We start from the raw sequence: 15,032 nt of genomic DNA, 5'->3' as shown, positions 1-15,032 counted from the left end.
CTGTAGTATACAAATTTGCTGAATGATACATCACATTGCCCAGTATTGGTGTGATCATATAATTGAAGGCTGTATCAGAACCTATATGTGCAACATATCAGAAGCCAGGTTGCTGTGGGAATAATGGTGGCAGTAAATATATGTTCTTTATAAAAGTTTGCCGTAATATGAAAATGCCTCTTTGAATGTATAGTTTGATTTTTGAACATTTATGAACAGCTCATTGGTAGCTGGAAGATAGCAACACCTGCAATAACTAAGGCAGCCACCGTACACTTTTCTTTGCATCCTGCAATCATAATGGTAAAAATATTTTAGAAATAGAATGAGGCTCCTCCCACCATATTCTTCAAAACCAGTCCTAGTTGATAGCTGCCATTTCACAGCTATGAAATAAAAGCCACAACTTTCTTTCAGTAGAGTTGGAGTGAGATTTTTCCTATACCCAAACTGAAAATATTAACCCAAATATTCCAAGATATGACATTGTATAATTCATCTGGTATGTCTCATGCATAGTTCCATGGGAGGAGCTAATCTACACTGAGAATTAACATAACTATTGTAATATTAGTGCTAGAATTTTATATACCTATGTAATTCTATGCATCAGGAAATACCCTGGATGGAATTGTTATAAGTCAGATTGCTTAGCGGCTGTTCCTAACGGAATGATAAAAGTTTAAAATAGAAATGTTGCACACTAACCTTTATGATTTGAAATGTTATGGTTATGTTTGTATTTTAATTGGCTGAACCAGAAGGGTTTTCTAAGCCTATCAGAATTCAGCAGGTCAGGCATCATCTGCTCCTGTGCCACAATTACATGTGCCATCTTCCTGCAATAGTATCAGAGCTCTACCCACTGCTGCTCTTCCATCCTCTGACACAGCAATTCAGAGGAGAATAGCTCTGACTAACATTTTGGGCAAATCAGTAAACTTTAAAAAGGACAAATATTTATTCCATCATTATTAAAAGACAAACTGATATTTAATGCAGGAGTCAGCAGGCAGGTGTGATTCACTCTGGGGACTCTTGCTGCTCTCATGCAGCATTCACGGAGTCCAGGCAACCCCCTGAGTGTATTACAACCATGTATTTAGGTCCAGGTCATCCACTCATGTATAGCAAGTTAGATATAATAACTCCACATTGCACGGTGAGCCCGGGTACATTTAAGGGTGATCGTGACAAGTCTGAAACCCAACTATGCGTACAGACCTGGTCAGAAAAATCTTGCTTCAATAACTGAAGCTCAACTAGAGAGTTATTAGAGCAGGTGAAATTTAATATTCTGTACATGGAACAGGTCTGAAGGCATGTTTTATTACAAGTACGGGACCCCTGTGTAGAGGTTGTGTCTGCCAAGTGGTGACTAGACACGAAAAAGACTTGTTCCATTAACAGCGTGCTCCAGCCATTGGCTAGATGCACCATGTCTGCATATCTGTAAGGCAGTGGGTTATCATCTCACCTGCCCATGCACCAACAACACTCTCCAGCCACAGGATTCCTGCCCCTTCTTCTACAGGACTTGAGTGTTATTCAAAAACAAAACACTGTTCAGCGCACCAATCCTGTCTTTTCTCCTGACCCGGGGTCTACTGCAGGGGCCAATCTACTCCCTACAGGATTACACTTCACAGAATGCCTGGGAGTCAAGACAAGTCTCTGGTTCCTTCTTCCTAGCCTGTTCCCCACAGGATTACACAGGCCATCTGCCAGAGAGTCTCCTGAACTGGGTTCTGTCCTCAGCAGCAGCCTTTCTACTCCCTGCAGCTCAACTAAGCTACTTGCTGGCTCACCTAATACCAGATGATCTTCAAGTTATCACCTGATACCTAGCCTCAGCTGGGAGGCAGGCAGCTGACCTCCTGTGTATCACAGGCCTAGCCCTGCAGGAAGTTGCGGTCTTGCATATCTAACAGTAACATTACAGCTGGTTGCAACTGCCCATTATTTTTTTTGTAGGAAACTTAATTTTGGGAGATTTTTTTAAAGATATTTCCCATGATGAGTTTTCAATTTATTTATTTTTTTAAACAAAAAATTTGCATTTAAAAAAAAATTGTTTGGTAAAAATATCAGGGTTTGGGTACAAGTTTTCAAAAAGAAATCAACTTTTACCAAAATAATTTTGGTTTTTCATTCCAAACACTAGAAAATTTTGACCAAGATGAACATTTTCTATGATAATGTTTCCTTTGGTTGAAAAGGTATTTTTGGTCAAAAAGTGTTTGATGACAATATTTTGACCAGCTCTAAACACCACAAAGTAATGTTAGATCATGTGGTGGTTAGAACATGGCACATCCTCAGCCACAGGAGAAAATGCTTAGACTCAACACCCTTGACAATGGGATTCAAGTTCTGAAGAAGCCAATTTCCAGACCTATTCCCCAAGCTGAGCACAGAACCTATGGCTGCCAGGAATTTAGCGAGCCCGTTCCAGCAGAGAACTGGCTGTGATTCCTCAGACTGACTGGCAGCCCTATTGGCATCTACCCAATGAGACGGGATAGCTCCTCCCCTAGTCTCTGTGGTGAATCACATCATCAAGGTTATTTCCTTTGCTATTGAACTTCATGCTGCTGGCTCATCACTGCCAGATCCAAAAACCTGTCTCCTGCATGCAAGCTTTTCAACATGACCTGCCCTCCTCAAGCCTGTTTCTGCCTCAGCTTGTTCAGAAAACTAGGGTACCAATGGAACAAAGATAGCTACCATGAAGCAGATTGTGATGATCAGTAGCGCAGAGACGAAGTCCATATGTTTTTTTAGGAAGTCTTGGATCTCTTGAAGGCAATCCTGAAATGACAGAGATATTATATGAAAGCACAGTGGCAGCTTGGGGGAGTTCACCTCTTTTATCCCTGAAGAGGCTTCCCCATCTCTCTCTGCCTGACAGGGTTTAACATCATCATCCCTCACAGCAGAAGCAGCTTCCAAGCCCTGTCTCTTACAGACCCTGTATCCTAGAGACAGCCTCTGTCTAAAAAACAACAGGAATCAGAGTTAGGTTTGCTTTATCCTGCTTTCCTCCTCCTCAACCAGCAGAGAAAGCGGCAGCAATAGTGCAAATCCTCCTTCTTGACTTTACCTGTCACTGTATGCAGCGTGAATTCTGGCACCAGTGCACTGCTGCAGATTGTGTTATACTTTGAGACATGGAACCTTGGCTTGGTAGTGAATGGGGTCTATGTCTCCCTGGTTCTATTGCCATACCGTGCTCTCCATAGTCAATTACCTACAGTATACCTGCCATTGCAGTGATATTTTTGGAATCGCACCAGGTAAAATATATTTCAAGATTTCTGGTGTGTGTGTGTGTGTGTGTGTGTGTGTGTGTGTGTGTGTGTGTGTGTGTGTGTGTGTATAAATAAATAAATAAAAATAAAAGGGGGGGAAGAAAAAGGAAGATGGAATGAAGGCATGTGAAATGCACAATAATGTTTGTTGCAGGTCTTCTGACATGCTGTGGTTTAAGTCTGCAATGCAATGCTAGTAAAGGGCTTGGAACTAGCAAAAGCACTTAAGCTAGTGCTTAATTTTAAGCATATGAATAGGCCCACTGAAGTCTGTGTGTGGGTGACAGACACACTATTCATATGCTTAAGGTTAAGCACTTGCTTAAATATTTTGCTGGATCAGGACAGAGTACTCAGATCCTTGCAGAATTGAACCCAAAGATAAAATGAGCAGCAGCTGCTAGGACACAAGATCACTTCCTCCATTCCCATAAATTCTACAGAATGCATCACTGCAGTTTATCCCCCTTGACTACCAGCAGGAGGGAATTCAAAGCATAAATAGCTATGTAAGCACCCTGCTCCTGTACCACCACACAACAGCGACATTTCTTCCCCTCACTTCTTTTCCTACAGCCATATTATTATCAATTGCAGCCTGTTTCGTAAGGTACACTTCAGAATTCAGTTTTCAGAAGGCAGATATATCAGAAAGGTTGCTATCCCATGATACCCTGTATCATCATGAATTTGTCCCAGGTCCTGAAAATTGACAAGCAGGATAATTAAAAAGTTCTGAATTTATACACTATGTGTTAGGACATTGCATTAATACAGGATGTCTTTGCATAACCACAGCAACACAATCATTTTGTCTCCTAGGACAAATATACATATTAAGATGGCAACTTTAATTAGCACTACTAGTCAAACAGAACAAAATTACACAGTCCAGGGAAATCTACTGAGAAAAATCCAAGTTACAGTCTCATGGCAGAGATCATCTGGTATTGGTTCTGTTTATTTGCTTCCTCAAAAAAAAAAAAAAACAGAAGAGCTTACTGAAAAGTGGTTTATGCCCTTGAATGGAAAAAAAATAGGTTCCTGGAAGCTAGGTATTTCCCAGTGAATTCTTAGTGATTCTCTAATACCCTGGAGAAGGGCAGTATGTATAATTTACATATGAAAATCTGCATGTTCAGCTTGTTGCTATCTGCAAGCAAAGTACCTCTCACACCTCATAATTTAACTGCAAATAGAGATGTCTGATTGGATTGATAGGCATCTGACATCACACAGAAACATGACATCATGTGTCCACTGCAAAGTCAGAGGACAAGAAAAGAAGCTTCTGAGGAATGACAAATTGAAGAGATCAGGTATTTTCATGGCTCTCTAGGGCTGCAAACATCAAACCAGGCAAAGAAACAGCTACAGAATTGTATCTGTGGCTCAGGGAACCACTGATCCACTGCAGTTTCTTCTAGCTGCTGTTTTCAGTCAGCAAGACACCAGTTTGCATTTCTAATTAAAAAAAAAAAATCAATGCCCTTCTTCTAATGGATACAACTGAGGAGGTGTCTTTTGGCAGCCAGTAAGTAGGAATAGGAGTGATGGCAAGGAACATGGGAGGTAATCCTTCCTCATTTTATCCCTCAAAAGGTCACCATTTCTCTCATCCCACCTGGAGTTTCCCTTTAATAATAGGGAAAAATGCAAGTGAAAATATGGCTCAGAAAGTTCCAAATAGACACAGTCAATAATGCAATGAAAATGGAGGCAGCTGGTGAGAGCGAGGGGGGAACTGGCTTTGAGCTGGGAGCCTGGAGCCCAGGTGAGATGGAAGAAGGTCTTGTCAGTAGCTCCATGGAAAGAGTTTGGGAATAATGATCATCCTGCTGAGACAAAAGACTCAAGTTAATGGTCTGTTGATGTAGATGCCAGTTAATTTGGAGGGAAGGAAACAACACAGGAGCTGCAGCAGTTGTAGGGCTGGATTGGGATTGAAAATGCTGACCAAGGTAAAGAGTGAGGCCTAATTCACTGCTTCTCTGCACCACATGTAGTCACATTTAGGTCTTGTCTAGATGGGGACAAAAGGTGCTTTTCCCCCCCGACTCAAGTTAGGTCAGTTGGGCTAGTTTAACTAGCAGCTAAAAAGCTAATGGGTGACATCTGACAAATGGCTCCTGGATTATTCCCTTACCTCTCTGGCTGTGCCCATATGTTCTGATGGACATGTCTCATTTTCAATGCCTCCTGTTTCTCCAAAGGGTGACTGCTTTCCACAGCACAGAAACTGAAACAGAAGAAACAAAAACTACGTCACTGCCTGGGTTCCTCTTCTCTTACCAACCTTCTGTCTGGCAGACTGCTGCAGGAGGAGTTGAATTCAGGGGAGATAAACATTTTTCTCCATCTTCCTTACACTGGACCAGGATTTCATAACTCCCTGGCTGCAGAGGGAAGTAGCATTATAAATAAATATATCATTATAGCAGTTAAAAACAGGTTAAAACGTCTTAAGACCTGTTCCATACCCCCACTGAAACCTGTGGGAGTCTTTACATTGATTACCGTCGGCTTTGTATTAGGCCCTAGATTGTCCGTTCACAGAGCCATAGGTTAATCTGCCATTCCCTCTGCTGAGAAATCAGGACAGAAAATACAGAGCTAGAGGGAGGAGTCCAGAAACAAATAAGCAGTGTTGACCTTCCCCTCTAGTCCCACAGCATGACATTAGATCACTATCCGAACAGACCTTGCTGTGCAAGGGTATGGCATTTCCTTTACTCAGCTGTCTATAGAGGACTCCTGCGTTTCTCTCCATAGGAAACATTCTCTCTACCACTGTGTTATCTCATCTTGCACACACTAAGCGAAGCAATCCCTAGGCTCAGTGCAGTCACATTAATCTACCTACTGCATCACAGAATTGGGGCGATAGCTCTCCTTTATATCTACACGCTGCACTGCAAGGTCAGGATTCCTCAGAGCTGCGCAGTTTGCTTTGTCACGTTAGCAGCTTAAAACTTTGCAAAAAAAAAAAAAAATCAGACACTGTTTGGTCCTGATGCTTCCACAGTGGGAAATTTACCTTCAGCTGGCCATATTCTTGAAGTTGTGCCTTCAATCACATTCACATTCTGGAGCACCCACAGGCTATTGATTCTGGAATGGCAACAACAACGTTGTGGGACGGCTCCTACCTTTCAGGGATATGGGCTACTATGCAACCACCATTAAGGAACCAGCATGGAATGGCAAAGGGACTACATGGTTTGTGGTGTGAAATGCTCTTTCAGGGAGGTGAGATTACCTCTTGGTATTTGGGTGAATGTGATGCTCAGAAACCCGGGTCTCCTCACTGAGAACTGTGTGCGTGTGTGTGGGGGTTGGGAGTGTCATCACTGCACGATGGTTGGAAATCTTAATATTTGTATCAAAGGGGTAGCCGTGTTAGTCTGGAACTGTAAAAGCAGCAAAGAGTCCTGTGGCACCATAGACCATATAAGGTGCCACAGGACTCTTTGCTGCTTTTAATATTTGTAGTATATCATTATCTATAGTCCTATGAAACTCCTACTAATCCTTTCATCCTGCTGCTAATTCAGCCAGCCAAACCTGGCAATGCCAACCTCAGAAAAGCAATAGCAGTAGTGGCCACAGAAGAACTGAGCAGGAGCTCTGTGATCTAAGGAACAAAAAACCACTATGGTGTTTGGGAAGTCCAGACAATAGAAGAATATAGGCTTCATCCAAAGCTAACTGAAGCCAATGTAAAGACACTCTGGAGCAAGATCTCCTGAGCCTGGATATACCAAGACTGGAACCAACTTACTGTTTCATGGATGGTAGCTAGTTCCTGCCTCCTGAAGCTGGACAAGTTCCTCCTCACTTCCTCGTACACAGAATCATACACATCCATCATGGCATCTTCTACCTACAAAAAAGGCATGTCCAGGATAGGGGTCTGACCAGACAAGTCACTCTTCATTTTGCTAGGCACTGTACAAACACAGGAACTCCCCCAGGCAAAGTGGGTTAGCAAATAAAGCCAGATAGATAGAGGGCTATCTCAGGTCTATTAATGAAACTCAAATATAGACAAGAGGAATTTGAACTGCATTTCTTGTTTTACCAGGAATGGATTGTTCCTACAATTCTAGGGAGGACATTTTTTGAACACCTTCCATGAAATAGACTGCAGCTGTTTCTGGAATTAGTACTAAGATGTAAATATTCAGTATAATATATGGCACATTACCTGTTCAGTTTCCATTACAATTAATTTTAGTTACATGACTAACCTGGGTATTGTACTGAATATTTAATTCCTACATTCCCTTCTATGTGACACCATTAAACCATATGAACAAAGGTCTTTTTGTTTTTATACACCAATATTTTTATACTTGAAGTATTTAACTAGCTCAACTACAAGTCTTTTGACAAAATTATTTCCCAAAACATTTTGAAAAATGTTCACAATTTTTGACCAGCTCTAAGGTGTTTTGTTTGAGTAAAGCAGCCTAACTTACTACCATGTAATCCATGAAAAAGGATGGTCCAGTGGTTAAGTCACTTCCCTTCTTTACTCTGACACAGACTTGTTGTGTGACCTTGGACAAGTCACTTAGGGCTAAATCCACACAGGAATGCAATGCCTAACTCCTACGTACCCTGCCATCCAGTGGAATTCATAGCCGCTAATTGTCTTCTGCAGCATGAGGATAATAGCACTTCCCCAACTCACAGGGGTGTTTTGAGGATAAACACATTAATGATGGTGAGATACTAAAATATTCTGATAATGGGTGCCATATAAGTACCTTAAGTAGATAGTTACGCCAGTACAACACAAAAGTAACTCCATTCTAAATCAATGGACTTTCATTGGTGTAAAACTATAGTAATGCAGTGGTGAATCAGGCCGTCAATATTCACTGAAAATATGAAATCTCACAGCTTCAGAAATCTCAACCAACCTTTGTTCAGCTTTCAAAAGAAAAAAAAATCTCAATTGCCCTTTGTTCTAGCTGGGAGCTGGTAAAATTCTATTTCTTTCTTTCATTTTCTCTTTTTCTTCCAATATTGATCTGAATGGATCTGAGACCAAAGCTTAGCACTCAGAATAGAAAATTAATCAGTAAGACCGAGAGCAAGGGGAAGGGGAGGGAACAAGTGCAGTTGGAGCAAACCCATCTCTCAGCAAGGTTTTGCATCAAGTCTTAAGGGTTCTGCTTAGAAAGTTACTTAGAAAAAAAAACAGCGTGTATTATTCTTTGCAGCTCCGAGATGAAACAGGGTTCGTTAGAAAGCGTTAGCCAGCCAACTGCAAAGTCTCTGCCAGGGGCTTATAACTAAGGAGGAGGTAGGAGAAGCAAAGATGACTTCGTTTTGGTCCTAATTCACAGCAACTATGGATTTCAGGCTTTAGGCAATGTATCAAAATATTTCTCCAAAAGTATCAAACAGGGAATAGATATGAAGGAAGTTTGAGATTTTTTATTTTTATGGGGCCTTTTAAAGAGATATGTAGCAATGGCTTCATAGACCTTTGAAAGCAAGAAGTGGTAGAATGAGAGAATTTCATGTGAGCAACGCCACAGAATTCAAGGAGTTGCAGAGGGAATAGCTGGCAATTTGTAGTCCAGTTGGTTGATCATTGGTTCTAATCTACAGAATACCTCTAATCTCTTTGGGGTGATGGGGCTTTGCGGTTACACACAACATAATCAATTAACATAACAGGTGTGATTAGAGAGAGATCCAGCAATGCACGAATAAAGGTTCTGATGAAGATACAAAACTGCCAAATGCAGTAAAACAAGCTGCTCCCAGGAAATTAAAAATTGCCACCTGCACCATGTGACACAAATTCTGTCTGCCTGTCAAAGACAGAAAAGTAGAGGGAGGTTGGTCATTTTGTGACTTTGGTATTACTACTTTACAGTACCACCACAGTCCTGTTCTTCCTAAGTAAACTATATATTAGTCCCAGACATGCTACTGTGGAAAGACTAGATTTCAAACAGTGAGCGCAAAGGAAGAGATGACCCATTGGCAGCCTGACATGAGACTGTAATTAGTGGCTATATTGACTATCCTTTACCTGGCCTGCCCTCTAATACTGACTTCTAGAGCTAGTCCAAACATTTTGTCTACTTTTCCCAAATTTAGTGGCCTTTCAACAAAACCAAATCCTCGTGAAAAGGTTCCTATTTTGTTGAAAATCAGACATTTTAAAACAAAAATCCGGGGGAAAAAAATAAAAAAAAAAACCCTAACAACTTTTCTGACCCATTAATGTCTTACACTTCTGGAAAAGCCAAAGAAGTGAATGAGAGGAGAAGGAAGAGCCATATAAGCCAATTGGTTCTCATGCCATGAAGCATGTTAACTTTTTCTGAACTTTCCCAACCCAAGTGTTAGACACAGATATAGAACTGGTCTGGGACTAAGATGACCTCTATGGACTATATTTTTGAGACAGAACATGCATTTAACTATACTTGCATAGTCTTGTGTAGGTTTATGGTGCTGTATATGTAATTTGTATTCTATACAATAATCATACTATTTAATACTTATTTATAGTTTAGTAAGATAAGTATTTAATAACTTAGACCATGATTTATTTTTATTTTTTTTTAAAAAGGAGCCTCAAGTGAGACTTCCAAGAGTGGGATTTTCAAAAGGATCTAAATGACTTAAGCACTCAACACCCACCGAAAGTCAACTTTAGGTTCCTATATTTTGAAAATCTTGGATTAAGGGTCCTGGAAAGATCCTCTCCACGTTACTGACTAGGGAACTTCTGAAAAATTCAGAAGTGTTAATATTAAGATCTAGTAAATATTTGGAGAAGATACTTCGGGAAGTTTAGTTAGTTCTGAGTATCAGAGGGGTAGCCGTGTTAGTCTGAATCTGTAAAAAGCAACAGAGGGTCCTGTGGCACCTTTAAGACTAACAGAAGTATTGGAGCATAAGCTTTCGTGGGTGAATGCCCACTTCATCAGACGCAAGCAAGCAAGTTAGTTCTGAGGTTTCCAGTTTGGGTGGATGTAGTCAATCATTGCCTCATCCAAACCCCATTAAAGTCAATGGAAAAAAACTCTTAAATTATTTTTGGATCAGGTTCTAAAGCTGCTAGTTGTTTACCTTAGTGATGTGTCAGTGTATCCTGAACCATCAGTGAGACGAGAAAGCATCAACTGATGCTTAGATTGCACAGACCATTAAAGAACTCCCCAAACCTCTGCGCACCTCCAGTGACAATGGAACAATCTGTGACCAGACCACAGTTATTTTCCAAAAGAGTGGCATTATGCAGGCAGCTCAACAGTCGCATTGGCTGAACATTCATACACGTTCTGTACCGGTGATGAACTTTACCCTTAGAGTCCTTTTCAGAATGTCATGCACTCATGCTGCATGCGAACAATCCTAGCATAGAATAAGTGCAGCAATCCAGATATTCACAGCTGTTGGTTGCTGAACACATTGTACAGCTGCTGCCATGTTGGCTGGTACATGATGGTCACAGCTGCATAGAGAGCAGATTCATTCTTCCTCTAAAGCACCATGTCATGGTGTGTATCGGCGGCACTATATAAACACCAACAAAAAGGAGCTATGTTAGGGTAGGAGACTGTTTAGTTACAGACTACACCATTACTGGACCTGGGGAAATGGATCACTTGACTCTTTAGCTGGAAAATTTGTTTGCAATTGGTTGTGTAGTTGAGCTTTGAAAAATATTAGTCCTGCGTTGCTGTTCCTATCCAGCTCAAAATGGGGTGCAAACTCTTAGATGTGAAACTTCCCCTCTTCACTTCTTCTAAGGAAGGTATAGTGCAAGAACAAAAATAAAAAATAAAATAAAATGCAACTCAAAGCAAATGTGAGATTGAGACACCACGTTGAAATTCTGTACCCGCTGATGTCAATGAGAGTTTTACTGATGTAAATGGAGCCAGAGTTTCACCCCTGGATTTTTCTCAAGCAAGGGACAATGGATGCTGCTGAACTAGTCTGCTTAATTTCCATTATACTGTTCTCTCTTGATCCCGGGATTCATGGTAGTGGCACAGTTGCAATGAAGGGCAGTAATTAGTCCATTACATTACTTCAAACTTAATGATTAGCCTCCTTGGATTTCCCATTCCAAGTGCTGAGAAGTCAAGGCAGTGACTCACAGTTCAGCAAACAGGATGCCTTTTAATGTCCTGTTTGAGTGGTTATGTTCATATTGTTAGTAATGTGCTTTAAGAAAACCACAGATGTGCTAAGCACCTTGACACAGACTGGAGCTACCACAAAATGGATTGAGCAATTTGGACAAGAGGTCCCTGGGATGGATTTGTATCAGCCTTTATTCTAAAGGCTTCAAAAAGCACACACATCAGCATAAGTGGGGTCAGGTCACTTTCTAGATTGCTCACTGCAAAGAGGTTCTTGTTACTGAGACTTTCTGCACAGTGAGACTGTTCTGTAAACATGGCAAACCATGCATGTGCTATTGTTGGAACAGTATTTCTGAAAGCAGCTCTGATTCAGATTGAGACTGTCCCTCCTGATCACTACTGATGAAATAGGTTTAGACTAAAGAAAGTCTCCAGTTCGAATGCTTTAGAGTGTAACAGTTTTATTAAGTTCTCCAAGCACCCTGAAGTACACAGTTTCAGTTCTAAGCTGGAGCCAGAGAAACTACTTGTTTCCAGTTGTATTCCTGGATGAAACACCTCTAATTAGAGCCTGCTTAGACATGTCAGCAGATTGGGAGACTACTACAAAGTGAGGTGCAGTCAACTACATCAAAGTTATTTGCGCAGTGTTTCTCACACAAACTGGAATTTTGTTTATTCTAAATGGGATCAAGATTGGATGCTTGCCACTCTCCCAGATTCCCTCCCATCCCTGTGGCCCCCAGGCCTGGTCAGGCTGTCCCAGTGAGCAATATGTTTAAATACAACTGGGCTTTTACCCTGCCTAGAAATTTTAGAGTTCAAGTTCTTTGTCTCATCTAGTGACTAAATCACGTCCTTATCTATTACCTTCTCTAAGTCAGAAATTGCACCTTCCCAGTGTCAAGTTAGTTATAAAGGAGGATTTTATCTTTAGGTACATTTGGAATATATGTATTAGACAACACTGTCTACCTTCTTGGTTTACCCACCCCTGTCATGCCAAAGACTGTCAAGGGAAACGGCATCTGAACATCAATGTTTAGGCAACCTAAGCAAGTCAATTGAAGGCTTATTGGAAAGTTAATGTGTTTAGAATAGCACCAAGAATGGCTGTAGCCATAAATTTAGTTAAAGCATTCAGCAAAGATTGTTTAGTAAATAATCTGTTAGCAAACCTGGAATTTGAGGACAGTTACAGGAAGTTTTATCATCAATTGAATAACCATTTTATTGAAAAAGATGATTTTGCACTTATTTCTCTTTCATCTGAAAAGTCCTGCCAAGGCAGAGTTATGGAAGCATTCTGCTACAAAGTGGTTACTTTTTGGGGGGTCTTTGATACGCCACAACTGAGATCATTCATAGTGGCCTCAACAGATCTGCGCATTCCAAGCTCATAGTTGTCTTTAGCACTGTTTTTTTAACCTGTACGTGTATCTGTTTTACTGCATTTTCAAGTCATAAATGGATAACAACTCTATTCCTTCATAATCTGAGTAAGTGAATCATTTACAGTTTCATTTGACTCAATCTTTTATTTTTTTATATTTTTTAAGGTGTAAAGCCATGTGTATTCATGACACTTTAGAATCCTGGAAACATAAAAAAAAAAAAAAAAAAAAAAGCAAATTCCCTGCTCTGTGGCGCTTACAATCTAATTACAGTAGATTGAAAACATAACAGAACCTGGTGGGAAGGATGGTAGAGAACTTAAGCAGGAGTTAGTGAAGACAGAATGAAACAATGGGAGCACTGTAGTCCTGCACTGATTCTCTTTCACGCTGATAAACCCAGATAGCCAGAAATGACAGAAATTACTATTGTCATGCATGATAGGCCACGATGAGAATCGAGGATAATGGATCTTGATCATCCAAGCAGAACCCTAATTAATAGCGAGGCCATCTGATTGAAAGACCACCAATGTTTCTGACAGTGCTTAAAAGAAGAAAGTAGACAAAGACCCTTTTGCGATTTCCAGAACTCTGGGGCTACCTGAGGCCCACACAAGAATCATAGCTTCAAGCTCATTGGAAAGTCCCTGCTCCACCTCTGTGAGCAGACTTGTTTATAAATTACAGCAGCAGTACAGTTAAACACAAGTTTCCTTGTTTATGCACTGCAGAGAACAGGCCAGAATCTCATTTAACTGGCCAGCAAAGAATTACCCCAGTGGAAGGGGACTTCTCTCTGGCATGAATAGAGCTGGCTCCTCCACCCCTCTGGAGGATATGTCAGAGCACAGCAGTGGGGCCAGGGGTCTGGCACAGTTCAGTTACACTATGCCAGTCCTCAACTGCAGTAAGTTAAATCAGCCTGGGAATCAGGGAGCCTTAACTGATCGACCCCAGCCAAATCTGCTGAGGAAGCTCTCTTTGGAAGGTTTTATGTATATTCAATCCTAGGTTTTTGTACACAGGATCACTAGTGCACTTCATTTTCAACTGTATGGAAGCACAACAGGAATTCTTTATGCATGGGGTCTTGAGAATTACCACATTGTTAATCCATGTATATATCTAGGCATCTAGATTAGGCTATCAGTATTGAAAATGTTGGTTGAAGGGCTTGATCCTGCTCCCATTCAAGTCAATGGAAAAAACTCCCATTGTCCTGAGCGGACAGGGCATTAGGAGTCCGCCAGTGGAGGACTGTAGAAAAGAAATAAGGGTGCTCCATTTAAGGAATAGTTCTTTTTTCCAGGCTCTTGTGCACACTTGTATAGCAGGCAAGAAAAGATCCTCCAAAAGCTGGGGCTGGGAGGTGAGAAGAAAGCAGGGAAGGCAGGGAACGGGGAGCACAAAGCGAGGGGAGACGAGAAGCAGGGACCGGGAAGGCAGAATGGTGCGGGAGAGAAAGGTAGGAATAAGAGACAGTGAGATGGAAGTGGACAATAAGAGGAGTTGCTAGGGCAGAAGCAAGGAATTGGAAAGCGCAGCTGAGGGAGGAGGAAAAGGACTGATCTAAAAGCCCGATTCAAAGTCCATTGAAGTCACTGGAATGACTCCTACTGACTTCAGCGGGCCATAGATCAGGCTCCTGGTTGCTTTTAAAGAGCTCACTCATCTCCCATTGGTGTGAACAGGTTCTTGCTTTAGAGTTTTGAATGTCTTGGTGCAGTTTTCTATTCTATTAATAGCCTGTCAATTCCTCCCTTTAGTTCTCCTCAACGGCAATCAATAGCAGCAGCAATCTGGTCAGCACCACAATCCAAAATGGGACCACAAAGGGGAACAAGCTAAATGGTGTTCAATCTCCACCAATTGTTTTGGGACGGTCACAGAGGCATCGCATTAATGAAGGCCCTCAGCTCACCATCTCTTACTCCTACCTTTCTCTCTTGTAACTATACACTGCTTTTTCCAAGAGGTTCCTGCACCAAATTATTACACCTTCTGCAGGAAAATAAGCAGCAGCCAATTTAACTGTTCACCTTTTTGCCCTCCATGCCATTTCTGTTGTAGTCTCCCCACATCCCCTCCTTCCAAAAAAATGCACATTGCTCCACTGGAACAACCTAACTGTCCTAAGTGCGTAAGCAGACGCCAACCTCCATGATACAGTTACCCGCATCACTTTCCAGCTGAGA

At 41.3% G+C, this 15,032-nt stretch overlaps 1 protein-coding gene across 8 annotated transcripts in view; it reads right to left on the bottom strand.

The window, feature by feature from the left end:
• TSPAN32 (tetraspanin 32) overlaps positions 1-15,032 on the bottom strand; it is a 71,502-nt gene that overhangs the window by 4,505 nt on the left and 51,965 nt on the right. For 2 of the 8 annotated variants that reach the window (XM_065592066.1, XM_065592067.1), the window contains 3 exons: positions 7,093-7,194; positions 5,458-5,550; positions 2,728-2,811 (listed from right to left, as the gene is read on the bottom strand). In XM_065592066.1, the coding sequence (XP_065448138.1) occupies positions 2,728-2,811; positions 5,458-5,550; positions 7,093-7,194 (279 nt within the window). Of the gene's footprint in view, positions 1-2,727; positions 5,551-7,092; positions 7,195-10,415; positions 10,863-15,032 lie in introns of those variants that run through there. The other 6 variants (XR_010600487.1, XR_010600488.1, XM_065592068.1 and 3 more) reach the window with 5 other exon arrangements.

The sequence above is a fragment of the Chrysemys picta genome, chromosome 4 (assembly GCF_011386835.1).
Source record: "Chrysemys picta bellii isolate R12L10 chromosome 4, ASM1138683v2, whole genome shotgun sequence".
NCBI lineage: Eukaryota > Metazoa > Chordata > Testudines > Emydidae > Chrysemys > Chrysemys picta.
Note: the sequence above shows the minus strand (reverse complement) of the source record. Positions and strands in the feature narration are given on the sequence as shown.